The sequence below is a fragment of the Meles meles genome, chromosome 20 (genome assembly GCF_922984935.1).
Source record: "Meles meles chromosome 20, mMelMel3.1 paternal haplotype, whole genome shotgun sequence".
Lineage (NCBI taxonomy): Eukaryota > Metazoa > Chordata > Mammalia > Carnivora > Mustelidae > Meles > Meles meles.
Genome location: NC_060085.1, coordinates 59785938 through 59811582, shown reverse-complemented (window position 1 = coordinate 59811582; position 25645 = coordinate 59785938). Strand labels below are relative to the sequence as shown.

The 25645-nt window shown below is 61.9% G+C and overlaps 1 protein-coding gene across 1 annotated transcript in view; it reads left to right on the top strand.

The window, feature by feature from the left end:
* Positions 1 to 22660, top strand: part of PLXNA1 (plexin A1) — a 49346-nt gene extending 26686 nt beyond the window's left edge. The window contains exons 11-32 of the mRNA XM_045990673.1: positions 1330 to 1426; positions 1501 to 1694; positions 1802 to 1953; positions 2045 to 2165; positions 2448 to 2584; positions 3536 to 3703; positions 4188 to 4281; positions 4444 to 4683; positions 4772 to 4915; positions 5255 to 5489; positions 7888 to 8030; positions 9515 to 9771; positions 10019 to 10085; positions 12660 to 12806; positions 12917 to 13076; positions 13912 to 14015; positions 14291 to 14387; positions 14736 to 14926; positions 15116 to 15285; positions 17023 to 17235; positions 17350 to 17500; positions 19196 to 22660. Coding sequence (XP_045846629.1) covers positions 1330 to 1426; positions 1501 to 1694; positions 1802 to 1953; positions 2045 to 2165; positions 2448 to 2584; positions 3536 to 3703; positions 4188 to 4281; positions 4444 to 4683; positions 4772 to 4915; positions 5255 to 5489; positions 7888 to 8030; positions 9515 to 9771; positions 10019 to 10085; positions 12660 to 12806; positions 12917 to 13076; positions 13912 to 14015; positions 14291 to 14387; positions 14736 to 14926; positions 15116 to 15285; positions 17023 to 17235; positions 17350 to 17500; positions 19196 to 19291 — 3378 coding nt within the window. The 3' untranslated portion in view covers positions 19292 to 22660. The remainder of the gene's footprint in view (positions 1 to 1329; positions 1427 to 1500; positions 1695 to 1801; positions 1954 to 2044; positions 2166 to 2447; positions 2585 to 3535; positions 3704 to 4187; positions 4282 to 4443; positions 4684 to 4771; positions 4916 to 5254; positions 5490 to 7887; positions 8031 to 9514; positions 9772 to 10018; positions 10086 to 12659; positions 12807 to 12916; positions 13077 to 13911; positions 14016 to 14290; positions 14388 to 14735; positions 14927 to 15115; positions 15286 to 17022; positions 17236 to 17349; positions 17501 to 19195) is intronic.
* The last annotated feature ends 2985 nt before the right edge of the window (positions 22661 to 25645 follow it).

The following is a 25645-nucleotide window of genomic DNA, read 5'->3' as shown; positions in this document are numbered from 1 at the left end:
ACAGACCCACATCCTTCTCTGGTAGTTGGGGGTAGTGTTGCCCTGGTCCTGAGACCAGGCTCAGGCTCTCCCCTGGCGGGCTCTGTGACGGCTGGCAGGCCTGGTTTCCTCATCGTTCACGAAGGGAGGCATCAGGAGAGAATCCAGGGGAGAGGCCTCTGGTAAGAGGTGTGGCCGCCTGCCAGTGGCGGTGGTTCCTTGGCCAGCAGTGCCTTGTATGTCGGGTGGGGTGGGCTGGGGGTCGCAGCAGCCTCCTGGGGGCAGGTCAGCCACCTGGCCAGGCCCTTGTGGCCTGCCCCTGGCTGGAGAGGTGCACCGTCCTGCCTATCCTGTCCTTCCTGTCCCGTTTCCTGATCTGTCACGCCCACCCCTGCTTCTCGCCTGCTCCGGTGGCCAAGCTGCCTCCAGCCTCTCTCTGCTCTCCAGGAGTCTGTCCGTACCACTACTGCCCTGTTTCTCTGCTATCCTCGAGTCTGTCCCCTCTGTCCCACACTCCTCCTACCCCCCCCCCCCACCGGCCCACATTTGTCTTTCCTGTGATTGTGTTGAAAAGGAAAAGGGAGTACCAGGGAATTTGATAGGATCCAATTAAATTCCTGCAGATAAGAGTGATGAATTGCTCTGGGATGGAGTGGAGGTCTTCAGCTGCAGAAAGTGGGACACAGCTGGGAGTGCCGGGCCCCAGCTCCCCGGGGAGTGGTATTGTCCCCAAGCCCTGCCCAGCCTAGGGGTGGGAGGGCAGGGCCTTCCCTGATGCTGCTTCCTGCCAGGCCGTGCCCAGGGCTCAGGGGCACACGTCTTAAACCTCGGCGCAGTCCTGGTGTCGGGATCACTGAATCCATTCAGCAGACAAAGAAGCAGGTTCCAAGGGGGCCAGTTGGGAAGTTCTGGTTCCGTAGTGGGGCAGACTGTAGGGGGAGATGGAGGTCACCCTGGAGGGTGTGCCTCATGGGGCTGCTGGGGACGGGCTTGGCTGGAGAGCGGGGATTCTGGCACCGGGAAGGAAGCCCTGTGTGTGTGGTGGGGGGGGTGGTGCGTGTGTCTGTTTGGGGGGTGGTAAGGCGAGGCAGGACTGGGTGTGACAGCTTAGCCATCTCTGCTGGCTGGCAGGTGGGCGGCCTGTGGGATTTCCGGCTCCAGATGGGAAATGCCATTTTGGGCAGGCAGAGCCCCCAACTCTGTTCTGCCAAGCCTATTCCGGGGGGGCCAGTCCCAGAGATAGCCAGGAGGGGCAGGCAGGCCCTGCCCCACCACCCTGGACAGTAGCCTGTGACCCCAGAGTCTAGGCTGTGTGTATATCCTGACCACCCGCTCACCTCCTGCCCGCAGTATTCCTACGAGGGCAATGATGTCAGCGACCTGCCGGTGAACCTGTCGGTGGTGTGGAATGGCAACTTCGTCATTGACAACCCTCAGAACATCCAGGGTGAGCTGAGCAGGGTCCCTGGGGCTCGAGGGGGCGCTGAGGGCAGGCTGGGCTGACCATGTCCCTCCCCGCAGCCCACCTGTACAAGTGCCCAGCCCTGCGAGAGAGCTGTGGCCTCTGCCTCAAGGCTGACCCGCGCTTCGAGTGCGGCTGGTGCGTGGCGGAGCGCCGTTGCTCCCTGCGCCCCCACTGCCCCGCTGACTCGCCTGCCGCCTGGATGCATGCCCGTCACGGCAGTAGCCGCTGCACCGACCCCAAGATCCTTAAGGTAGGCAGCCCCCCAGCACCCCCAGCCCCTGGCCGCCTCCCGCTCCCTGCCTGGCTCAGCCCGCAGCGGCGGACTGCACCGGCGTCCCAGCCCTGGCCTCTCTGCAGCTGTTCCCTGAGACGGGCCCGCGGCAGGGGGGCACACGGCTCACCATCACGGGCGAGAACTTGGGCCTGCGCTTTGAGGACGTGCGGCTGGGCGTGCGTGTGGGCAAGGTGCTGTGCAGCCCTGTGGAGAGCGAGTACATCAGTGCGGAGCAGTGAGTGCAGCCTGGAGAGGGTGGGCAGGCAGGGGTGCCCGGCACCCAGGCTGGACCCTGCAGCCCACTGAGGCCCCTTGGCGTCCCGCAGGATCGTCTGTGAGATTGGGGATGCCAGCACCGTGCGGGCTCACGATGCCCTGGTGGAAGTGTGTGTGAGAGACTGTTCCCCCCACTACCGGGCCTTGTCCCCCAAGCGCTTCACCTTTGTGGTAAGCCTCCCCGCCCCAACCCCCGGTGCTAGGAGAGAGCTGTACAGGGCAGACTGAGCTCTTGGTCCTCCGTCAGTCCCCTCATCCAGCAACACCTCTGTTCTGGTCTCCCCTCCCCTCCTTGTCTCCAGGTCCCTCCTGCACACTTTGGGCCCTGCCTGTGGGCTGCATATGAGAGCCCATGTGCACACGGGGCCTGGGACACGGCTGGAGCTGTGAGCAGGCCTCTGGCCGGAAGGGCAGGCCTTTCCTGCAGCTCAAGGAAGTCCCTTCTTCCCATAGACTCCAACCTTCTACCGGGTGAGCCCTGCAAGAGGGCCTCTTTCAGGGGGCACCTGGATTGGCATCGAGGGCAGCCACCTGAATGCGGGCAGTGACGTCGCTGTGTCTGTTGGCGGCCGGCCCTGCTCTTTCTCCTGGTACGGGCTACAGATATGGAGTGGGGGGCCGGGGCAAGGCCTACCTTCCCCGGGTGATGGTTGGTTCAGATGGCTGCATGCCCCCTCCCGTTGCCCAGGAAACAAGGGGGGTGTGGAGAGCTATGCTGGGGTGATCACTATGGAAACCAGAGGCGGAGAGTGTTACCATGGAGACAGGCTACCTCCTAGAGTGGGAAGGGCAGGGCAGGCAGGGTTGATGGGTGGGCGGAGCCTGGACCTGAGGGGCGGGCACAGCTGCCCTGTTTTGGGGTGAGGGGGATCCCTTGGGAACACAAGTATTTAAAAAAAATCTTAAGAGAGGAAAAAGAAATCTTGACAAAAGCCTTGAGGCTTGAAGTGGATAATTTTAGATTAGAGATGATAATGGAACGGCCCTTTAAATATTTTCCTGCGGTAATTATCCGCTCTCAGACTAATTATTGGTGTTTGCAGCCTTGCTGCAGGAGCGGGCCCAGTGGCGGGGGGCCTCCGCTGCGCTGAAGGAGCTGAGGGGACAGGGGCCCAGGTGCAGGCAGTGACTGCTGCTGCTCACTGGGGGTCACCAAGTGCTCTCTCCACCCTGGCCAGTTCATTCAGCCTCCTCATGGCCCAGGCTTGGGTTGGCTCGGTTGTTTCATCAGGAGACAGAAGGAGGGGAGGGGGTAGCGACCGTGTGCCTGGCTCACCTTAGTGGGAATCCATGCTGAGCGTGGCCCTCTGGGAGGCACACGCTGAGCCCCTTGGGGGGCCTGGTGGGAGAGTGGCTGGAACGGTCAACGGGTACACCTGAAGCAGGTCCCACTGGGGCTCCGTTTTACAGGTGGGCAGGTGAGGCCCAGGAAGTGCTGGTGCCTTGCCCGCACGCCCATTAGTGACGGAGCCAAGCTACTGAGCCTACCTCGTAAGCAAGCCCCACACCTGTGTCCTCACCGTCCTTCCTGGCTTCTCTAGGAGGAATTCCAGAGAGATCCGGTGTCTGACGCCCCCTGGGCAGAGCCCCGGCAGTGCCCCCATCGTCATCAACATCAACCGCGCTCAGCTCACCAACCCGGAGGTGAAGTACAACTACACAGAAGACCCCACCATCCTCAAGATCGACCCTGAGTGGAGCATCAACAGGTGGGTGCCCCTCCCCCACAGCCTGCCATGAGCCCCCGAGACCCCATCTGGGCTGTGTGGCCCCTGCTGAGGGTGGAGCTCCCGCACCTGCCTCTCTTTGTGCTTCTCCACACTGGGCAGGCCTGAGGGGGGCGGGGGTGCAGGACCCACACGGGTGCTGCCGTGAAGACCCGGAGTGCTGCCGTGTCCTGAATGCAAGAACCCAGTTTTCGTGTTGGTCATGGACACAGATTGTCCGCCAAACTCTGGGCTGCTGGGCTCTTCAGAAAGATCAGACAAATGCAGTTAGGTGCCCAGAGCCAAGGCTTTCAGGACGAGGGACCGTGTGCACCTTGAGACATGGTTGGTGCCATTGGAGGTCCAGTGCACGGGGATTCTAACCTGCCCACCGTCTTTGGGGAGCTCGACTGGCATGTCTGGCCCGACCTGTGTGTGTTGGGCCTGGGCAGAGCTTCCCCCCGTGACCCCCTACCCCATCTTCCAGTGGAGGGACCCTCCTAACGGTCACAGGCACTAACCTGGCCACCGTCCGCGAACCCCGCATCAGAGCCAAATATGGAGGCGTCGAGAGGGAGAACGTGAGTCCTTGTGGGATCCCTAGAAACTTGTGCCGCTGTGGGGGTGGGGGAGGGGGTGTGGAGGGGGTGGATCCTGGGGACGGAAGGCAGCAGCCCCTCGGCCCTGCTGGGGCCTGACTGTGTGGGGAGCAGCCAGCCCAGCATCCACACCTGCGTCCCCAGAGCTGCCTGGTGTACAACGACACCACCATGGTGTGCCGGGCCCCGTCGGTGGACAACCCCACACGCAGCCCTCCAGAGCTGGGGGAGCGGCCCGACGAGCTGGGCTTCGTCATGGATGATGTACGCGCCCTGCTGGTTCTCAACGCCTCCTCTTTCCTCTATTACCCGGACCCTGTGCTGGAGCCACTCAGCCCCACGGGCCTCCTGGAGCTGAAGCCCAGCTCCCCGCTCATCCTCAAGGTGGGCGCCCATGAGCCTGGGGTTGGGGGGCCTGCGGGGGAGGGCTTGTGAGGCCATGGGACTCTCTGGCTCACCCCCACCCCTGCAGGGCCGGAACCTCCTGCCGCCTGCACCTGGCAACTCGCGGCTCAACTACACGGTGCTCATCGGCTCCACACCCTGCGCCCTCACTGTGTCAGAAACCCAGCTGCTGTGCGAGTCACCTAACCTCACAGGGCAACACAAGGTCACGGTGCGTCCAGGCCCGCCCAGCCATGTTCTGGCTCCAGCTCTGGTTTCCTGGGCCCCACCTGCCTTCAGCCCACTGACCCTGCCCCACCCAGGGCAAACCTGACTCTGTGGCTAAGCCCCAGACTTGCCTCTGGCCCAGAGAAAGGGCGGCTCAGCTCTCACTCAGCCCTGAGGGTCCCTGGTGGGTCCAGTACCTGCCCTGAGTACCCGTGTCCTCACCTGCTGCCCACTCCAGGCCAGGGGCAGGTGCCGTGGGACTCTCAAGGGGCATGGTACCAGGGGCCTCTGGAGCTTCCAGTGGGCAAGGGACCTCCTGAGTAGCCTGTACCCCCACCCCCAGGTCCGGGCTGGCGGCTTCGAGTTCTCGCCAGGGATGTTGCAGGTATACTCGGACAGTCTGCTGACCCTACCTGCCATCGTTGGCATTGGCGGGGGCGGGGGCCTCCTGCTGCTGGTCATCGTCGCTGTGCTCATTGCCTACAAGCGCAAGTCTCGGGACGCTGACCGCACCCTCAAGCGGCTGCAGCTACAGATGGACAACCTGGAGTCCCGCGTGGCCCTGGAGTGCAAGGAAGGTGCGTCGTCAGAGTCACAGGCGTGCGTGCGTGTGTGCGGGGCAGGCAGCGGCTTGGGGGACGAAGGGGGCAGGGCTTGCTGTGGCTGCCACCCCACGTGAGCCTGGCCCTGTCCTCCCCACAATTTGGCTTGGTATTCAGCCTTTTGGTGCCTTTGCTGTACAGGTGTGGGCAGACGGGTGAGGCTCTGACTAGGGCCTGCATCCGGGCCCTGGGGTGAGTCTGGCCTCGGTGGATGATGCCAGAGACACAGACCCTAGAGCCACAGAGCTCATGTCCATGAGCCTGCTTGGCTGCAGGACCTTGTGTTGTGCAGGACACATGACCTTCTCATGTCTCAGGTTCCTTGTCTGCAGGATGGGCATGGCGATTCTGTCCCTGGGGTCAGGCATGGTACCATTGAGCCGGGGCCCTCTTTTTAGGCCCTGAGTACATACGCACCTTGGCCGGTCGTGGTCTTTGTCTTCTAGGGGTATCCTGGGAATAAGGTTTCAGCCTAGCCTCCTATGAGGGGCGTGTGTCCCTTAGGACCCTGCTGTGTGAGTGGTGGAGATCAGCTCAGGGCCTTCGTGTGGGCTTTTGTGCAGAGCGAGTCTGGGGCGCAGGCTGGCTTCCAGCACCGGCGGCCCGGACCCTCAGCTGTATCTTCAGCAGTCTCTCCCCGGGGTGCCAGGGCCAGCGCAGGGGGCAAGCTCAGCCTTCCTGCTGGGCCCGGCCCCACCCAGTCCCTGATGCCATGCCTGCTCACACGCCCCCCCCCTTCTCTAAAACCTGCTCTCCTGGCAGCCCCCCAGTGAGAGTTGGCAGACCCCAAAGGCAGGAGGGGGTACCCCAGAGAAGGGGATGTGTCCTGGCAGGCAGTGGCCATCCCACCTCCGTCCCACATGACCCAGAGAGGCCAGTGTGCCCCAGGCCCAGGCGCCTCCCCAGCAGAGCAGATACTGCTCTCCCTGCCCATGCGCCGAGGGTACTGCTGCAGGGTGGGCAGAAGAGAGGTGGGCATACATGTTGGGGGCTGCAGGGAAGCCTCATGGCCTAGGATGGAGACCCTGGGCTGCATGGTGGCCACTTGAGGGGGGGCAGGTTTGGCTGCTGTGTGTGCTGCAGGCTCTAGGCACCAGACAGTAACCTTGGCCTATGATGGCCAACCTCAGACCTGCTTAGCTTCTCTGGATGCTGCGAGGTGGCATTGCAGGGCTGGGTGACCTGGGCCCTGGGCCAGCCTGGGATGGCCCCTGTCTCTTCATGGCTCTTGGCTTGCTGGGGCGGTTGCAAGGGGTGGATGGAGCCACACTCATGGTCGCTGACAGGTGAAGGATCTGTCTTAGGTGCTAAGAGCAACCTCAGATATTTTGCAGATGCTGGCCGTAGCTCTGGAAGGCAAGTGGTGGGAGAGTTTCTGTTTGGGGCATGAGGAAAGGGACCTGAGCAGGAGGCAGGGTGTGAGGCCCTGGGAATGGCTGCTGCATGGGGGCCTTGTGCCTGCAGCAAGCCTGACATTGGGCTGTTGGTAGCTTCATGGGGATTAGAATGTCCCATCTGGTCACTGAAAGGTCATTGACCAGCTCACCCATCCCGCAGGCCACAGGCAGGTGTGTGAGCCTTGGGTGGGAGTCAGGTGGCCTGGATGGGGAGCTCCGTGGGCAGGGAAAACCTTGGGAGGGGGCAGCTGTATGCCGCGGCCAGCACACAGGACGCCTGTATCTGCCAGCACGGTGTGGGGGGCAGAGGCCAGCGGGTGTTGCAGGGCCGGCCAGGCGGTGATAACCAGAGCGCCCAGGAGATGAAGGTCCCCGCTCTTAATTAAACCTGCCAGTCGGCCCGAGCCCGCCTGGCATTCCTCTGGCTCATGATCAGATAGTGCCTCCCCCGTGGTGCTGCAGGGCAGACACCTCACAGCTCTGGAATGTTCTGTTGAGGCCTGCCCTAGCCCTGCCTGCCTTTGTTTCTGAAAGAAACAGAGCTGCTCCAAGCAGGGTGGGCGATGGAGCCCTGCGTGTGGTGGTTGTCAGAGTGGAGGGCTCAGGGGCCTGGAGAGAGCCTCCTGTCTCCTCTCCCTGGCCACATCCCTCTTCTTCCTGGCAGCTATGGCCTGGGAGCCAGAGCGAGCGATGTGTGCCCTTAGGTAGTAGAGGAAGCCGGCCCCCAGAGCTTCCCTGCCCCCCGCTGCCAGGGTTAACTGCAGGAAGCCCCTCTCAGCCTGGCCCCAGGCATGCCACCTTCTCTGCTCTTGTCTGTTGCCTCCTGTGACCCATCAGAGGGACAGAAGTTATGTCTGCATGTCAGCGTTGGGAGAACTGGGAGTTTCCTGCAGGTTATCCAGCCAGGGAGCAGCAGAGCCTGAGGGGTGCTGCTGGGGCTGGAGGGGTACCTGCCTTGACACCTTGTGTGGCTGCAGCCTTTGCGGAGCTGCAGACAGACATCCACGAGCTGACCAACGACCTGGATGGTGCCGGCATCCCGTTCCTTGACTACCGGACATATGCCATGCGGGTGCTCTTCCCCGGGATCGAGGACCATCCAGTGCTCAAGGAGATGGAGGTGGGCTGTCAGTTGGAGTTCACGGGAACGTCTGCCTGCTCCTGGGACCCCTGGGGGATGACCCAGACGGGTTGGAAGGGGCCTTGTGAGGCAGGGCCCTCGGCTCCCTGTAGTGCTTCTGCTATGGTGGGGAGATGGGGCCGGTGGGGGCCTGGGGCGGGGCTGGCCTGCATTCCAGCCAGTCGCCCTGGCTGGAGCTCAGGCTCACTGGGGCGTGCCTCTGTTCCAGTGAGGCCTTGGGAGCGTTGTGTGTCACAGTGCCCATTCACCGGGCCCATCTCCTGGCTGGTTCGGATGCTGACCTTCACAGGACAGGGGGCTGCTGCTGTGTGGGCTGGGAGGTGGGGGGCCCAGCAGGAGTTTTCATGGCTCTTTGGGGTGAGTGTGGGGCTGATGGCAGAATGGTGGCCCTCATGGAGCTGGGCTTTTGGTTTGTGGAGCTGTTGATGGTACTCGGGCTATGGGCATGAGCTTGCTGAGAGGAAGAGGGCTGGCCCCGAAGTTCTCTAGGGGCTCCCCAGAGACAGGCTAGGAGCCCATTCCTCAGCTAGGAACAGGAAGGGGCTCAGCAAATCAGCTCGGTCATGCTATCTGGCCAAGGGCATCCCATCTTTGCATGCTTTGGATGTGGGGGAGCCCATTCTCTGTTGCAGCTCTGTTGGTGGGATAGTCCCTCTTGAGCTCTGCTGGAATGGGCCTTCCTGTCACTCTGGCTCAGGCCCGGATAACCAGGGCTGCTCAGCAGCTCTCATCCCTGGGATGGCTGCCACATTGAGGGCTCCACATGCTTTATCACGTCTCTTTCCTGATGTGACCATCTGCTGTGTCCGTCTGAATGTTCCCTTAGTTATGACTATGTTCTACTTGGGTCTTGTCATCTATTTTCCTGGGCTGGCAGCAGTGGCTCCGGCAGCTTCCAGCATAGTCTGGTGGGGAATCTCCAGTTTTGCTGTGCCTAAGAGAGAGAGTAGGGTCCCTAGAGCCAGCCATGCCTGCATTCCACCCCCTTTCCCCACTCCATGTCACATGGCCCTGAACAAGCCTCTTTCTCTTCTGGACTTCGTTGTCCTCTGTGGCGTGGGGACGGTGATTTCTGTTGTGAGTGCAGACTGAGACATGGCTGTGCTTTGCTGGTGCCCAGCAGATGGGGCATTGAGTTCAGTTTCCTCCTAGCTATGGGAGGAAGGCTGCAGGAGATGGTGGTTCCAGGGTCCGACTGCAAGGAGGGTGGCCCTCGTTCTGCACCTTGCGCTGACACTGGTCTGCCCCGGTCCCTGCCTGTGATGGGCTTCTCAAGTAGCTTCCTGGACACGTTCCCTCTGCCGAGGACAGTTGAGGCCCCGGGACCTATTAGGGCAACGTGTCACCCTCTTGCAAGACCCCCTCTCTGGCCCTGCCTTCAGCCTTCCTGTCCTGCCTCTCGTGTGGGGGCTGGGTGCCCCTCTGGGTCTGAGCATGCGCATGGGCCTCCCCTCCTCCCCCAGGTGCAGGCCAATGTGGAGAAGTCACTGACGCTGTTCGGGCAGCTGCTCACCAAGAAGCACTTCCTGCTGACCTTCATCCGCACGCTGGAGGCCCAGCGCAGCTTCTCCATGCGGGACCGAGGCAATGTGGCCTCGCTCATCATGACAGCCCTGCAGGGTGAGATGGAGTATGCCACGGGAGTGCTCAAGCAGCTTCTGTCTGACCTCATTGAGAAGAACCTGGAGAGCAAGAACCACCCCAAGCTGCTGCTGCGGCGGTAAGCCCAGACTTCCGCGGACAAGGGAGGCCGAGCCGGCGTGTTGGGTGCGGGGACCCTGCCCCGGGCCATGCCACTTTGGGCACCCGGCGGCACGAAGCCAGAGTGGTCCCACTCAGAAGCCGGGCTCTCTGGGGCAGAGGGCTGGGATTTCCAGGGCAGCCCCTTCAGCGCCCCGGGCGGCGGTGCGGCAGGCGCAGTGGGCGGTGGAGTCAAGCCCCAACCCCCGTCCATGTTGTGCCCCCAGGACTGAGTCAGTGGCAGAGAAGATGCTGACCAACTGGTTCACCTTCCTTTTGTATAAATTCCTGAAGGTAGGTGGCGGCTGAGGAGGAGGGAACGTCCAAGATGGGGTGTCGGGCAGGCGGGTGGGCTCAAGGGCAATAGAAGGAAGAGGGACGGGCATGGGGGGGCGGGTGTCTCAGCCCAGAGGGGCTCAGCTTGGGACCGGTTCTCAGCAGGAACTCCCCCAGGACATGTGTCCCGTTAGCCTCTTTCCTCCTCCTCCTCCTCCTGGAGGCTGACCACACCTCACCCAGCCCCGAGGTGGGAGCGGACACCCCAGAGGTGGTGAGCGTCTGGCTGAGCTGGAGTTTGGACCCAGGCTCACGTCTCAGTGGCTGAGCCCATGGCCTGGGGCCAGGGATGGAGGGGATGTCTGGGAAGGGGCTTCTGTGTGTCCGGCACCCAGTGCTGGCCAGCCTTGGGGGCTCTTGTTGGTGACTGTTTTTGGGAGAGGGTGGCCGCCTGGGCCTTCTCTGTTACTTAGACAGGCCCCCACCCTCAGAAGACGAGCCCTGGAGGCCCATGGCCAGCCTCAGAAAGGGGTGGAAGCGAGCTATGGGTCCAGGTGGGTTTTGTTTGGGATGTGAGTAGTGAGACGGGTTACTCGCCATTTAGAAATAAGATGATTCAGACATAAACGTCTGGCTTCCCTTAAAATCTGAAGGCTTGGCAGACAGGCCCGCAGTCTTGAGAGGTGGGGGGTGGCGGGACCCCATTGTGGTCCAGTGTGCGTGCGTCGCGCGTGCTCCTGCCTGGTCTCTGGTGTCTGGTTGATGTCCTGCAGGTGGCCAGGGTCATAGGCAGTGGGGCTCAGGGGCCGTAGATGGGGCTGGCGCAGGTGGCCTGGGGCTCACTTAGACTGTGGTTGCTTCTTGGCTGTGGACCTCAGTTGCCAGGGTTCTCACTGAGTCGGGGATAGCAGCGGACCCTTGGAGGTGCCTAGGACAGGGTCTTACCCTGAGTTGGGGGGAGAGGTGTGGATGGGGCACGAGGGCAGGTGAGAAGGGGCAGGAAGTCAGGCGGATAAGGGACTTGAGCACAAGTGTGAAGGAAGGGAAGGAGTTAGCCAGACCAGGGGAGAAAGGCCCTCGAGGTGTGTGCCAGCTCAACCTGGGGGAGCTGGGGGAGCCGAGCCAGGGCTTGTCGCATGGGGCCCACGGTGGGAGGGGACAGCAGCACTCTCAATCCTGGGCACGTAGCAGGTGCCTTTGTAAGCGACATTACCATTACACAGAACTGGTGGCCGGTGACAGACTCGTGCCCTTCTTGTGGAAACTCGCTTCTGTGCCGATTGCAAAGGATACTTACGTGCTTGTAAAATGGTGTTCTGTAAGCCGAGGGAAGCCCTGCCTCTGTTCCTCCCTGTCTGGCCCTGACTCTCTGCCCCGAGAGAAAGGGGGCTCATTCTGACATCCGGTCTGAGAAGCTGGGCTGGTTGTGTGTGTGCTGTGTGCGTGGGACTCTGGAGCCACAGACGGACAGGGTGCATGGGCCTGGTGCCATCTGAGGGTTGTGCTTTAGAATCGCCTTCAGGGCCTGCTTTGTGGAGGGGCGGAGACATGGGGGATGGTGAGTAGAGGGACAGGGACAGGGAGGCCACGTTTACTCAGAGCACCCCTTCTTCCAATTCCTGTTTGCCCCTTCACCATGCACATGAGGGAACATGCTGGGCTGGAGGGGATGGCCCAGGGCCACGAGGGGGCAGGTGACCATGCTGGGACTCCCTGCCCATACCTGCTGCAAGGCCGGGTGCCTGAGCCTGGCCTGGGCTGCCTTTGTCCACAGCAGAGACCTTGGGAGAAATTTCTGGTTGTAGGGGGGTTGAGGCGGGGACGCACTGAGCTCTTGGAGGTATAGGCAATGGCCTTGGTGGCCACAGTGTGGGGAACCAGAGAGAAAGTGGTCAGAGGCAGGGGCAAAGCAGAGGGGCCCCCCTCAGGGTGTCTTGGTAATGGACTCCTGTGTCCCACAGTGCTGGACAGTCGCTGCTCCGGGTCAGTGTGTCTGCACCCATGGTTGCATTGGCTTACTGCGCTCCAGTGATGGAAGGAGGGGCGGTCCTCTGCCGGCAGGGCCGGGTCCCAGCTGGGTGGGCCTCCGACATCCAGCCCGCTGCTTTAGGCAGTGCCGTGAGGCCCAGGGTCCACATGCCTGGGGCTGTGGGGTGGGCCCGGGAGCCTAGGCTTTGTCCTGTGTGTGGTGCTGGTTGCTCCTCTCGGCCTCCGACAAGCGGGGTTCTGGAGCACAGGCAGTAGACTGTGGTGCTGGGCCCACTGAGGCCTGAACTGGGGAAGCTTCAGCGGGGAGTGTACCAGCCTGGGTCTTACTTGGCATAAACCCAGCTTGGCCACGAAGCATTTCTCTCCGTGTGCTCCCGGCCCTTGTGGTTGAGGCCACGCTAGAGTTTTCACTTGGGAGCTCATAGGGGCAGCTTCAGTGGCCCATTTGTTCTCTTGCACTGTCTTCATGGGGCTCTCAAACCAGGGTTCCACTTGCCTCTTTCATTGCGGGAAGCGTGCACACAGCTGCGTGGGGGGCGGGGGGGGGCAGAGGCGGAAGCCCCCAGGTATCCTGGACGCTGCCTGACCCACTTCCCGCTGCAGGAGTGCGCAGGGGAGCCGCTCTTCATGCTCTACTGCGCCATCAAGCAGCAGATGGAGAAGGGCCCCATTGACGCCATCACGGGCGAGGCCCGCTACTCCCTGAGCGAGGATAAGCTCATCCGGCAGCAGATCGACTACAAGACCCTGGTGAGCGCGAGCCCGGCCATCCCATGCAGTTCTGCCCTCCCCGTGCTCCCCAGCGCAGCGTGTGCCCCTGGTGAGCCAGGGTTTGATACTGCCCCCTTCCCTGCCCACAGACCCTGAACTGTGTGAACCCCGAGAATGAGAATGCACCCGAGGTGCCGGTGAAGGGGCTGAACTGCGACACGGTGACTCAGGTCAAGGAGAAGCTGCTGGATGCCGTGTACAAGGGCGTGCCCTACTCCCAGCGGCCAAAGGCTGGGGACATGGACCTGGGTGAGCCTGGCTGCAGCTTGGCAGTGGTGCCACTGGGGGGCTTCGGGAAGTTGGGCTCTGTGAGCCTGAGGTCGCAGGGCAGCCCCGGGGTACTGTCAGAGGCCACAGGCAGTGAGCTGGATGCTGGGTGCTGGCCTGGAGGTGCTGGAAGCCATGGGGGGTTCTGTGGGAGGGGCTGTGGTCTGGGCTGAGCTCTGGGAAGTTGCTGCTGGCCAGGGTAGAGGGGAGAAGCAGGAAGTCTGCTTCAGGAGCCACTGTCCTTCAGGGGAGAGAGGCAGGGAGTGGGTCCCCGTGCACCGTAGGAGCTGGGAGGCTGTCAGGGCTGGCGTGGGGGGCCACTTGGCTCGTGAGCCAGACAGGTAGGCGCATCTGCAGAGCTGGAAGGGCTAGAGCAGGCAGCAGAGGTAGAGGGCCTGGGGTCCCGTGGTCGCGGTGACCAGAGCAGCCAGTGCTGGGGCCTTAAATGCCAGGCCGAGGAGGTGGGCCTAGAGCCCTGGAAGGCAGGACATATCCACAGCAGAGCAGCTGCCATGGGGCGGGGGTAGGGCTGCCAGAGGAGGTATGGGCGGGGCAGGGACACAGGGCCTCCCTGCAGTGGTGTGTGTGTCCTGCTCAGCCAGAGCCGGGAAGGGAGCCTAGCCTCGAGGAGGGGAGAAGCCTTGTGTCTCCCTTACTCTGCTGTTCCAGACCTCTCACTGAGTGTCCATAGGGCACCCTGTCCCCTTGGGGCCTGTCCGTCCCCTCTGCTGGGAGAGGCCAGGATCTGGCAGAGGGAGCAGTAGGTGGGAGGCACCTGCCCCAATGGCCCGCTCCTCCAGCGCTCTCTTCCCTCCAGAGTGGCGCCAAGGCCGCATGGCCCGCATCATCCTGCAAGATGAGGATGTCACCACCAAGATTGACAACGACTGGAAGAGGCTGAACACACTGGCTCACTACCAGGTGACCCCCCCGACTTCCTGACCCTCTGGTGGCCAAGGCTGGGCCTCTCCTCCCGGGGCTCCCGGGCAGTGCAGGAGCCATTGTCCAGGCTCCTCTAGCTCTGGGCAGTACATCCCAAGAAGAGGATGTAGGGGCCCACACAGCCCTGCAGGTGCACTGCTGGGGAAACTGAGGCCTGGAGCAGTGAGGCGACTAGCCTCCAGGCTCAGAACCAGAACAGGGGTGTCCTCTGGGCCCGATGAGGGGTCACATGTCTCCTGGTCCTCTGCCCGCAGGTGACAGATGGGTCCTCAGTGGCCCTGGTGCCCAAGCAGACATCTGCCTACAATATCTCCAACTCGTCCACCTTTACCAAGTCTCTCAGCAGATACGGTGAGCGGGTGCATGGGGACAGCAGGGCCCGCAGGCCTGGATGGGCGCCTCCCCGCGGCTCCCTGCCACAGGCTGGGATGGGGCTTCTTAATGGCTCGTCACTTGGAGAGATGGCTTTTTCCTCCTTCGTGGAGGCTCCCTTTCCCGTTCTCCAGATCATGCATTAGTGGTCCTTTCTGCCATCGCCTCAATGTCTCTATCTGTCCCCAGCAACCTAGGGTGGTGGGGCAGTTGACTCCACAGTTTCCAGCTCGGATGGGGGAGCTGCCAAGGCCGCCCAGCCAGCAGCAGGGTGGGCATGGGTGCTAGGCATGGAGGGCACCCCACTGACGGCCGGGGTCCCCACAGAGAGCATGCTGCGCACAGCCAGCAGCCCCGACAGCCTGCGGTCACGCACCCCCATGATCACGCCCGACTTGGAGAGTGGCACCAAGCTGTGGCACCTGGTGAAGAACCACGACCACCTGGATCAGCGGGAGGGCGACCGAGGCAGCAAGATGGTCTCAGAGATCTACCTGACGCGGCTGCTGGCCACCAAAGTAGGCCTTGGTGGGCGGGTGGTGGGGAACGTGGCAGAGACACCCAGGCCCAGGCCTCAGAAAGTCGTGGTCAGAGTAGATCCCTTCCCTCTTGGCCTTATCCTATGGCCACACAGGCCTGGGTGCACCAGAAGGCGTTGGGGCAGCCCGGTGTCCCTCCTGGAGCTCTGTGCCGTCTCCTGCCTGCAGGGCACGCTCCAGAAGTTTGTGGACGACCTGTTCGAGACCATCTTCAGCACAGCGCACCGGGGCTCAGCCCTGCCGCTGGCCATCAAGTACATGTTCGACTTCCTGGACGAGCAGGCCGACCAGCACCAGATCCACGACTCCGACGTGCGCCACACCTGGAAGAGCAACTGGTAGGTTCCGGAGGGCCGCCGTGGCGGGTGCAGGGGTGCGGCCCGGGGGCAGGGCATCGGGCTGGGGAAGGTGGGGCTACGGGGCCTGGGGGGGCTGGCCCCAGGGACAGGTTTGCCCAGGTGAGGAGAAAGGCCCCCAGGCTCACCACACCCACGCTGAGACCAGCCCCTCTGTGGGCGGGCCTTCCTGATTGACCCATCTTGGGGGCGTCTGCCACCTCCCCACCCAGGTCCTCTGCTCCAACTTGCAGGACCTGCCTTAGGGGTGGGAGGTGGACACTTTTGTGTGTGTGTGTGTGTGTGCCTGTGCATTCACGAGTGTCTCTGGGTGTGCGGGCTTGTGTGTGAGAAGCTGGAGCAGTGGAACAGCCATGCTGGCTGGCTGCGGTGAGGAGGACAGTGAGAGCCCGCGTTCCTGAAGCTCTCTCCCCGCCCCCCACAGGGCCAACAGCCACTGCCCACGCTGGCTTTCCTCTCTCTGAACTTGACCTTGGGCCCTCGGCACCATTCGCCCTATCCTTACAGGAGCTCCTGCCGTGGCTTTGGCCTCTGGCCTCTTCCTCCCTAGTCCCCTGGTAACCTTAGCCCTCCTAGAACTTTGAGCTCTACATGCTGCTGCTTCACAAATCTGGGATGGAGCCTTGGCCCTTGTTGGGGCCTCCAGCTCCACCTGTGCTCCGTGAGAGGGTTCCATGGGGCACTAGAGAGGAGGCAGCGCCATACAGGTCTGCATCGTCCAGGGTAATTTTCTGTGATGATGAAACATTCTAGATCTGTGCTCTTCAGAGCCTTGGCTAGCAGCCATGTATCCCTACTGAGCATTTGATATGCTCAGCCTTGAATGAGTACAACCAGAAATCTGGATTTTTAACTTCATTTGATTATTTTTATTTTTTTTATTTATTTATTTTTAAAAGATTTATTTATTTATTTGACAGAAATAATAAGTAAACAGAGAGGCAGGCAGAGAGAGAGAGAGGAGGAGGAAGCAGGCTCCCTGCTGAGCAGAGAGCCCAACTCAGGGCCCGATTCCAGGACCCTGGGAACATGACTTGAGCCGAAGGCAGAGGCTTTAACCCACTGAGCCACCCAGGTGCCCCTAATTCTTTTTAATTTAAACAGTTAACATGGGCTAGTGGCTTGTGCATACCTTAGCTGATGGCTGTCCCAGAGGGGGGTTTTGGATGAAGAGGTCAGCTCTCTGGGGCTGTGTCTCCTGGACCCCTTCCCGGTCTTGCTTCCAGGGCCCATCTGGGTCGGAGGGGTGAGCCAGCCCAGGTGTGACCTGCCTTGGTGGTGAGCCTTCCCCTGGAGGGGAGCCTGTCTAGGTGCGAGCCAGCCCCGTGGTGTGCCTGCATGGGTGTGTGCCTTTCATGGGGGTGAGCCAGCCCGGCTGTGTGTGTGACCCTGATGTGAGCAGGCCTAGGAGGACTGTGGCCATGCGCAGGGGGGACCCAAAGGTGAGGGGGCACTGTTGGGTCTGTACGTCTCACCTCTGTGTGCCTGTGGATGGGGGGTGTGGGGGGCTACCCTTCAGGAAGTACTGGAAGGTAAGGATGCGGTCACCGGGAGTCCTGGCTCTCTCGGGGCCTCAGTTTTCCCACATCTGCGGACGTCCGTGACCAGTGTGAGGGTTGGAGCCAGGAGGACTGCAGGCCCTCGGGATGGGCCCTTTCCTAAGCCAACCGGAAGGGACGCCGAGGCCCTGTCTGACCGTGCACCTGGGCACACCCACAGCCTGCCCCTGCGCTTCTGGGTGAACGTGATCAAGAACCCGCAGTTCGTGTTCGACATCCACAAGAGCAGCATCACGGACGCCTGCCTGTCCGTGGTGGCCCAGACCTTCATGGACTCGTGCTCCACGTCCGAGCACAAGCTAGGCAAGGACTCGCCCTCCAACAAGCTGCTCTACGCCAAGGACATCCCCAACTACAAGAGCTGGGTGGAGAGGTAGGCAGCACCCGCTGGGCAGATGGGCGGGGGAGGGGCCAGGACTCGGCTCACCGCCCCCCTGCCGCCCTCGGCCCATCTGCTGCCCCGGCCCCCCTGCTACCCCCCCCACAGGTACTACGCGGACATTGCCAAGATGCCCGCCATCAGCGACCAGGACATGAGTGCCTACCTGGCGGAGCAGTCGCGGCTGCACCTGAGCCAGTTCAACAGCATGAGCGCCTTGCACGAGATCTACTCCTACATCACCAAGTACAAGGACGAGGTGAGCATGTGCGCTGCTTCTTGCCCGCCCGGCTCAGACCCCTGCCCGATGCTGCCAGGCACACGCCCCTGACAAAGCCCCTGCAGCTACCCCGGCCCCGCCCCATGTCTCAGTCTGGCCGGGCGCCTGCTGTTCCCCCTCGGCACCCCGACTGGCCTCCTCGCTCACTAGGGCAGGGAGGGAATGCTGTTGTGACTCCCTGCCAAGCCTGGGCTATACTAGCTCAGGGATCGTGCTTCTGGTCACCGTGGGGTGTGGGGGAGTGGACCGCTGTGTCTTTCCCAGGTGGAGACTGTGGGTCAGGTAGTGACTGTGCCCTGAGGGCCCTGTTTACAGGATTTATCTGCCTGGGTGGCTCTCTCCAGGGCAGGGCAGTGGATCTTTCCTCAAGTTTCCGCACCTTCCCCCATTGACTTGGAGTGAGGCTTCAGGAGGCCTCCTAGGCATCTGTGCGGAGCTGGGGCTCCCTGAGCTGTCTGGGGAGGGAGGATGGACTTACAGGCTGGACTGGAGAAGACACAAAGGCCTAGAGCAGCAGGATGGGCCTGGCCAGTGCTAGGGCCCTGAGGCCAGTGTGGGCTCTGTGGCAGGACCACAGAGGCCAGGATGCTGAATCAGCTGGCCCTGGGGGAGGAGCAGGGAAGGCTGAGGCAGGGTTCGTCCCTTGGTGTGCAGGCCTCAGGGAACGTGGGCTGTTCCCCGAGTGAGATGGGCAGTCAGGGTTTGGAGCCGTGATTGGACTGCCAGATAGCAGGGGACGAGAGGGAGGCAGGGACCAGCAGAGGCTGCAGCCATGCTGCTGGGCCGTGGGGTTCAGGGACTGGGTGTTGCCTCTCTGACTGGGTGTGGGCCCATCTCCAGACCTGCGGCTGAGAGACAGGAAGTAGGGCAGGCTGCAGGAGGTATGGGTCTCAGGGGCGTCCAGCTATTCAAGTGTGAGGGGGCAGACTGGAGAGTGCAAGAGTCTCGGGTTCTGGGCCCAAGTGTGGGGTCGGCAGCTGAGAGAAGGAGGCACCTATGTAGGAGTGGAGGAGGCAGCCGCAGAGGTGAGTCCAGAGCCGGGAGGGGCAGGCAGAGACTTGGGACTGAGAGCCAGGGATAGGCCACGGCCGACGGCCAAGTGCCGGGGAGGACAAGTGACCTGCAGGGTGGGGACGGAAGCCCACCTTTTTGCGGCCCTCAAGGGGAAGCGGGAGAAGCTAGCAGTCCTTTCTGAGGAGTCCTCCTGTAAGGGGCGCAGAGAAACAGGAGGTGGGTTGGGGGACCTGGGTGCAGGGAGGCGGCGGCAGGCTGTATACCGGAGGGCTTACAGGCAACAGGACCCAGGAGCACAGGCAGAGGGTCCAGCAAGTGCTCAGTGCCTCAGGCAGAGCTGGGGTGCAGAGCCGGCTGTGAGGTGTCCATGCCCCAGGAGGCCAGGCCCTGCTCAGACAGACCTGCACCGAGAGGGCTCCAAGGGCTGGCTCTGATGAAAGCCCGGGTTGCCATACTGACCTGGGGGACTTGTTTACACGGGGATCCTGGGAGTCCAGGCTCAACCCAGGCCCCTCAGCGCGGCACCGGCTCCAGAGTCCCCGCGGGTCATGGCAGGGTGACGTGCTCCCTGGGCACCCCCTGCTCTGAGATTCTGTGTACCCACCCCATGGGAGTAGGCAGCTCCGGCTGGGCCCGCTGACGCCCCGCCTCCCCCCGCAGATCCTGACAGCCCTGGAGAAGGACGAGCAGGCGCGGCGGCAGCGGCTCCGGAGCAAGCTGGAGCAGGTGGTGGACACGATGGCCCTGAGCAGCTGAGACCCTTGGCCGTCACCGCCCAGCGGGAGTTGAGCGAGAGGGCCCGCATGGGTGGCCTCTGTCCGGCAGCCAGAGCTGGGAGGCCTCGGAGGCAGCCTCGCCCCCAACTGTGCCTGTGCCGGGGCGCTCGGGGCCGGGCGTGTGGTCCAGCGTCCTCCTGGCCCTCCACCTCCTCTTCCTGCCTGGCGAGGGCCCCGGTTCCTCGTGGTGTGGGTGGCCATGCCTGCAGCACCTCCTGCGTCCAGAGCTGCTCACCACAGGGCGGGTGGGGGAGCCCCGGTGTGACCAGGGACTTCTTGGAAGGAGAGGGTGACCACCGCGGACCTGGGGGGATGGCTGGAGCCCTCTGGGAAGGGGGCAGCCTAGTCGATCTCCTCAAGGCTGTGCTGCTGAGGTCAGAAGGGCCAGGACGAGGGGCAAGGAGGGCACCCGCTGTTCCTGGCGTCCTGCGCAGAGTGGGAGGCCCGGGCCCCGGATGGCATCCTCGGGGGAGGCCGAATGCCAGCGGCCCGGCCACGGGGAGCCGAAGTCGTCCACCTGCCGCTGCCCCCCTGCTGCGTCTGGCACCCCCAGCGCTCGCTGCTGCACCACCGCCACCGTCCTCCCAATTCACCGCGTGCTCTCGCGGCCGCGGCCGAGGCCGGAGCGCCACGTCAACCTCGCCCAGACAGGCCCCAGCTCCCTCCTATGGAGGGGCTGCAGAACAGCTCGCTCAGCGCCCCTGCGTGACTTCCAGAAGGACTCGGTGACTCCTCTCCTGTCCTCAGGGCTGTGCCTCTGGGAGCCACTGGGGCCTGGGGCTCCGGGCCATGAGCGCACGTTCCCATTATTTATTCCCCCCCAACGCCGCTCCTGGCACCAGCCCCTGGGTGGGCTGTGCTCTTCCCGGCCGCGTGGGGGCTTGGGAGCAGCCCCCGGCCACCCTTCTCCCTCATACCCCTCTGTGTCCCCTGCTCTCCATGCCCACCTTCAGTGGCTTCCAGTCCAGCATCTCTGCAGTGCCCCTCACGGGCGGCGGGACATCTGGGGGGACTTGTTTTGGGTTTTTTTTTAGGGGAACTCTCTGGGTGGGCACTCGGGGCTGTGGCAGGGCCCCTGGGAGTAGGACACAGTGACCAGAGGGCCTGGAGGTTGGCTCTGCCCATCCGGCCCTCAGCAAGAAAGAACACATTTTTAATTAAAAGAACTCTGTACATATATATATATACACACACATATATATATATATGTGGCTCTAGCCTCAGTCTCCAGCCCCAGTGGGGTCCTGTACAGTTAACTGGAGGAGGAGAAATTTTACGATGTAGAATAAGGAAGTTGAGGCAGTGGGAAAGCAATACCAAATGGTCGTGGAAGTGGCCAGGGCCTCCCTGAGTGGCGCGCCCCCAAGGCCTCTGCCGCCCGACCTGCGGGCCACCCTGTTTTCATTGTGACAGGGTACAGAGGAGAGAACTCGCCGGCCCCTCGAGCGTCCAGTGCGCGGGGCCGTGGATTCCTGCATGACCGTGCTAGCGTTTAGTCTGACTTGAACTTTTTAAAACTGCAAGTGTTGAATACTAGAGGTTGTTAGACCCCTTTTTTTATGTTTTTTTAATTAATCAGTCACTTGTGAGCGCAAACAAGCGGCCCGGCCCCTTTTCATGTTCACTTTTTTGACGGTACTCAAGATTCCCATGGACTTTAAGGGACAGCTAACTGTGGCCAGCCCTGTGCCCACGGGCTGCCCGTCTTGGGGCCCCCCCCCTCCTAAGCAGCGTGAGCCACACCCTGGAGATCAGGTCAAGGGCCGCTTCCTTCCGTAGGGGAGCTCCATGACGGCTGAGCGCTCCTGGTGCAGAAAGCAGCTGGAACAGGCCAGACCGGGGGTCCCATGGGCACAGGGCAGGGCTCGGGCCTCCCGCTGCGGTGTGTGCCCTGCTGGAGCTCCGGCCAGCCCCCTGCCCCAGCGCAGCCCCTGTGGACTCGTCCCGGGACAGCCGAGTTGAGGCTGGTCCTGCTGGAGATCTGACTGTCTTTTGGTAGCCGCTCACCCTGGCCTTGATTCTCGTCCCCGGGTGCACTCCTGCCTCCCCTCTGATGTTGCCTGGCCATGCCTGGGGCCAAGCCTCCGTTCCCCTCCCCCCGGAAAGTCTTCCCAGGGTGCCGGCTTCTGTGCGAAGCCCCCCTTCTTCCAGTTCCGTGAGGGTCAGATTGGGGCTCAGCCCCTGTGACCCTCCTGTTCAGAATCCAGTTCTGGCCCCTTCCTCTGCCCTCCCTGGTCCCCGCAGAGCCGAGCCCCCGTGCCTGCCTCTGCGAGGCGACAGGTTCCAGGGTGGGGCCCTCCCTGTGCCCTTGTCACCTGGATGTTGGGCAGGCAGGGCAGTGGTAGCAGAGGGAGGCCAAGCACTTTAGCAGTACCTGTTTACACGCGAGCCCATGGAGCTGGTCCCCAGCCTGCCTCACCCCTGCAGCAGGTCCCATGCCAGCCTTCCCGCTGGTACATGCTGTTGGCCCTGCCTCTTCCTCATCACTACTTCCCACAGCCCTCCCAACTGTGCAGCACCTTACCGGCACCTCTGCACGACCCTCTGGCAGGGGCTCCCACTCCAGGCTGCGGCACTGGCATGGGGTCCTGGCAGGGGCCTGGAACTGAAGCCCTGCTCTGCGCAACGAGGGTGGGCGCCGTTGCCTGCAGCGTCTGCTGCTCTGGGGCTCGGGGGATCCAGGCCTCAGTGTGGGAAGCAAGGGCTCCCAGCCTGTCCCGACACTGCTGCTATTACCTGCTGTAGGCCACGCCTCGCCACCCCCTGCCCGGCCTTCCCCATGCTGCCCTGCCCTTCCCCAACCCGCAGGGTCTCAGGAGTGCCCCCAGATGACTCACACCTCCCTCTGGGAGCCTGGTCTCTCCATATACCTCGAGCTTGCCCTGTACTCCCCGACCCAGGGCCTGAGGGGCTGGGACTGGGGGCCGTGGAAGAGGGACCTGGGGGGCCCAGACGGATGGCCCCAAACCTCCCTCCTGCCCTCCCTGGTTTGGTCTTGCTCAGAGTAACCCCACCCCGGTTCCCCAGTTCTGGATCTGATGGCTCACGTCGTTGGTGCTACACAAGCTAGAATAGATATATTTAGAGAGAAAGAAAGATATTTTTAAGACGAAGCCCACAGTTAGCTGTCCTTTAACGCCACAGAGGCCCCATCCAAAAGAAGAGTGATCACTTGGCGGGCCGGAGCTGCCCGCCCAGCTTTCGCTGTCCTGCAGGAGCAGCGCGGCTGGCGGGGCGGTCGGCCTGCGGATTGTGTAAATATACGGCTATTTCCTATTTTACTGTTCTTCAGATTTAGTACTTGTAAATACACACACACATTAAGGAGAGATTAAACATTTTTGCTAAACCTCTTGGCTCCGAGTGTTGGCTGCTGGGAGCGCTCGGGGGCGGGGCCTGTGCCTGCATGGCACCAGGCCCCTTGCCTGCTGGGCTGGGTGCCCGACGGCCCCAGCGGGGCTCACACCAGCACAGCCCCCTCACTCCAGAACTGCCCGCAAGAGGAGTCTCTTGGCCCCCACCTATTTGCCCCGGCCTGGGTGTCTGGGGACCTTGGAGGCACTCTGGAGCCACCAGTGAGACAGAGGGCCACTGAGGTCTCAGCCCCTCGGGGCCCCACACACGACTTCCCAGAGGTTCTCCCGGTGCTTCTCCCGGACAGCCGGCTTATGAACACCTGGCTTGGAGCTCTGGTTCCCGGGGGGGGGGGGGGGGGGGGGCCTTGCCGAGACGCACACTCCGCTCCAGAGAGCCCCGAGGGGCCCATCCGCCCCGGGGACTCCAGGCCACCTTGAAGAGGGAGGGCCTGAAGCCACGTTGACCAGACTCAGCCAGGAGCATTTTTCTTGTTGGGAACCCTGCAGCTGAGGAACCCATAGGAATGTTGGCCTCCGCAGCATAGATACACGCTTCCATCCCATGAAGACTTGGGCCAGTATTTTTTTTTTAATATTTGATTTATTTGACAGAGAGTGAGACAGCGAGAACGTGAACACAAGCAGGGGGAACGGGAGAGGGAGAAGCAGGCTTCCCACTGAGCAGGAAGGCCCATGTGGAGCTCGATCCCAGGACCCTGGGATCGTGACCTGAGCCGAAGGCAGAGGCTTAAAGACTGAGCCACCCAGGCGCCCTGACTTTCCTGACGAAAGTCAGGAAGGGTGTGTCTGGCTGGTTTCAGGCACAGCTGGATCCAGGAGCTCCATGAGGGCTTGAGGAATCTGTCTTCTTCTCTGTCATCTGTATGGGTTCATTCTTAGGCAGGCTCTTCCCAAGTGGGAGGCACCAATGGCTGCCCAGCAGCTGTAGACTTACCAACCTAGCAACACAGTGGCAAGAGAACTTGCGCCCTAGTACTTTCCTGACGAAAACCATGTAGGTGCAGCCTCTGCAGGTGCGTGGCTCTGCCCAGCGTCCCTGTCTCGAGGTGCATCCCCTCCAGGGCCCAACAGGGATGGCTGTTGCTGACCCAGAGGGTAGGTATGGGGGTCAGCAGTGGTGATTTTGGAAGCAGCAGGCCTGTCTCTGGGTGGGACAGGTGGGACATGTCCCCAGAGGACATTCCTGCGGATGGAGGACGTGTAACCCAGCTGCTGTCCGAGCGTGGCTGGTGGGTGGACTGGTTTGGACCTTTGTAGGGTAGGGCTTCTTACCTCAACAGATGGGGATTTGGGTGGCACACAGGTACTGCCCAAAGCCACACAGTGGGAAGTGACAGCCGGAGCGAAATCCGGTCACGGCCTATCAGGAGGGAGTTTCCCAGAGAGCCCCAGCAGCTATCTCCGCCCGCCTTCCTGCACTGTCTTCCCTTTCTGAGGGCTCTGACGGTGGTCCATAAATCATAATCAATACCTCCTGCTCCAAAATGGGCCCGTCCTGACAGCCGGGCTGCAGGCATTGAGCTCAGCGCCAGGCTCAATTACTAAAGAGAAATCAGTGTAATCACCATGAAATTGCATCGGAAACAAATTTAGCAAATGCGTCCCATTCGGGGTGTGACGTGGCCTGTTCTCATGGCTCAGTCCCCTCCAGCTTTCCGGCACAATCAGCCCTGCCTCAATTACCCTCGTTAGGCCGCCGGGGGCTCCAGCCCCATGAGCCCGAAAGCAAGCAATGGCCTCTGAGTCGCAATCAGCGCTCACTGCACCGTGATCACGCGTAATTACACAGCGAGCACGGTGCGGGGGGCGGTGTGGGGGGGAGGCAGGCGCCTTCTGATTGCTGCACACATTGGCTCATCCAGGGTATTAAAATCATCAGCTATTAATACCAGGGTTTGTGGGGTGCACTGAGCAGGGCATGTCAGTGGGGCCGTGGACTGCAGAGGGGCGAAGCTCTGGTTTGCACTTGGGCAGCCACTAGGCTAGAGAATCAGAAGCTGGAAGAGCTAGAGTCCATGTGGGAGACTCCTGCAGATGTCCCCAAGGGGCCTTGGCCCCACTGTGCCCCTTTGGGGCCTTCCTGCACACCCGGGAGCATGTCAGATGGTGCTGCTTCATGAAGCATGGGTGGCCTTTCTGAAAATGGGCTGGGTGGGGTCATGTGGCTCGTGATGGTCACTGGATGGTCAGTGGAATGGCTTGGGACTCTTCTAGGTTGGGCATCTAGTTGTCCTGCAGGGAGGATTCTGGAGAGCCGGACCTCTAGCCAGCCTGCATTGCACACAGGGCTTGAGCACAAAACAAGCTGAAGCTGGGCATTCGGGAGACAGCCCAGGCTATAGTGACCAACAGACTCCACTAGCATAGCAGCCAGCTCTGAGAGCTGAGGACCTGGGGACAGAGAGAGACCAGTCTCTCGCCCTCAGACACGGAGCTGTCAGTGCCAGAGCCAGGATTCAAACTCAGACTATCAACTTATTGGGGTCTTATTATTTAGCTGGAGAAATCAACTTTCTAGCCATCATTGTTGCTTCCAGCTGAAAACCACTTGGACAAATAACCCAGCATATTTTTCTTCTGGGGGGCCCTCTCCATTATAAAGAACTTAACCTAAACTTAACCTAACCTGAACTGGCTTCAGCCATGAAAAGGAACTGGTTGGCTCATGTAATAGAAAACTCTAAGGGTGTGTCTTGCTGGTTTCAGGCACAGCTGGATCCAGGAGCTCCATGAGGGCTTGAGGAATCTGTCTTCTTCTCTGTCATCTGTATGGGTTCATTCTTAGGCAGGCTCTTCCCAAGTGGGAGGCACCAATGGCTGCCCAGCAGCTGTAGACTTACCAACCTAGCAACACAGTGGCAAGAGAACACCTTTGTTCTCTTTGCTTTGTTCTCTGTGCTTTGGTCAGCACAGGTTCGGGTAGGGATTTCATGAGCCAAATTTAGCACGCTTGTCTC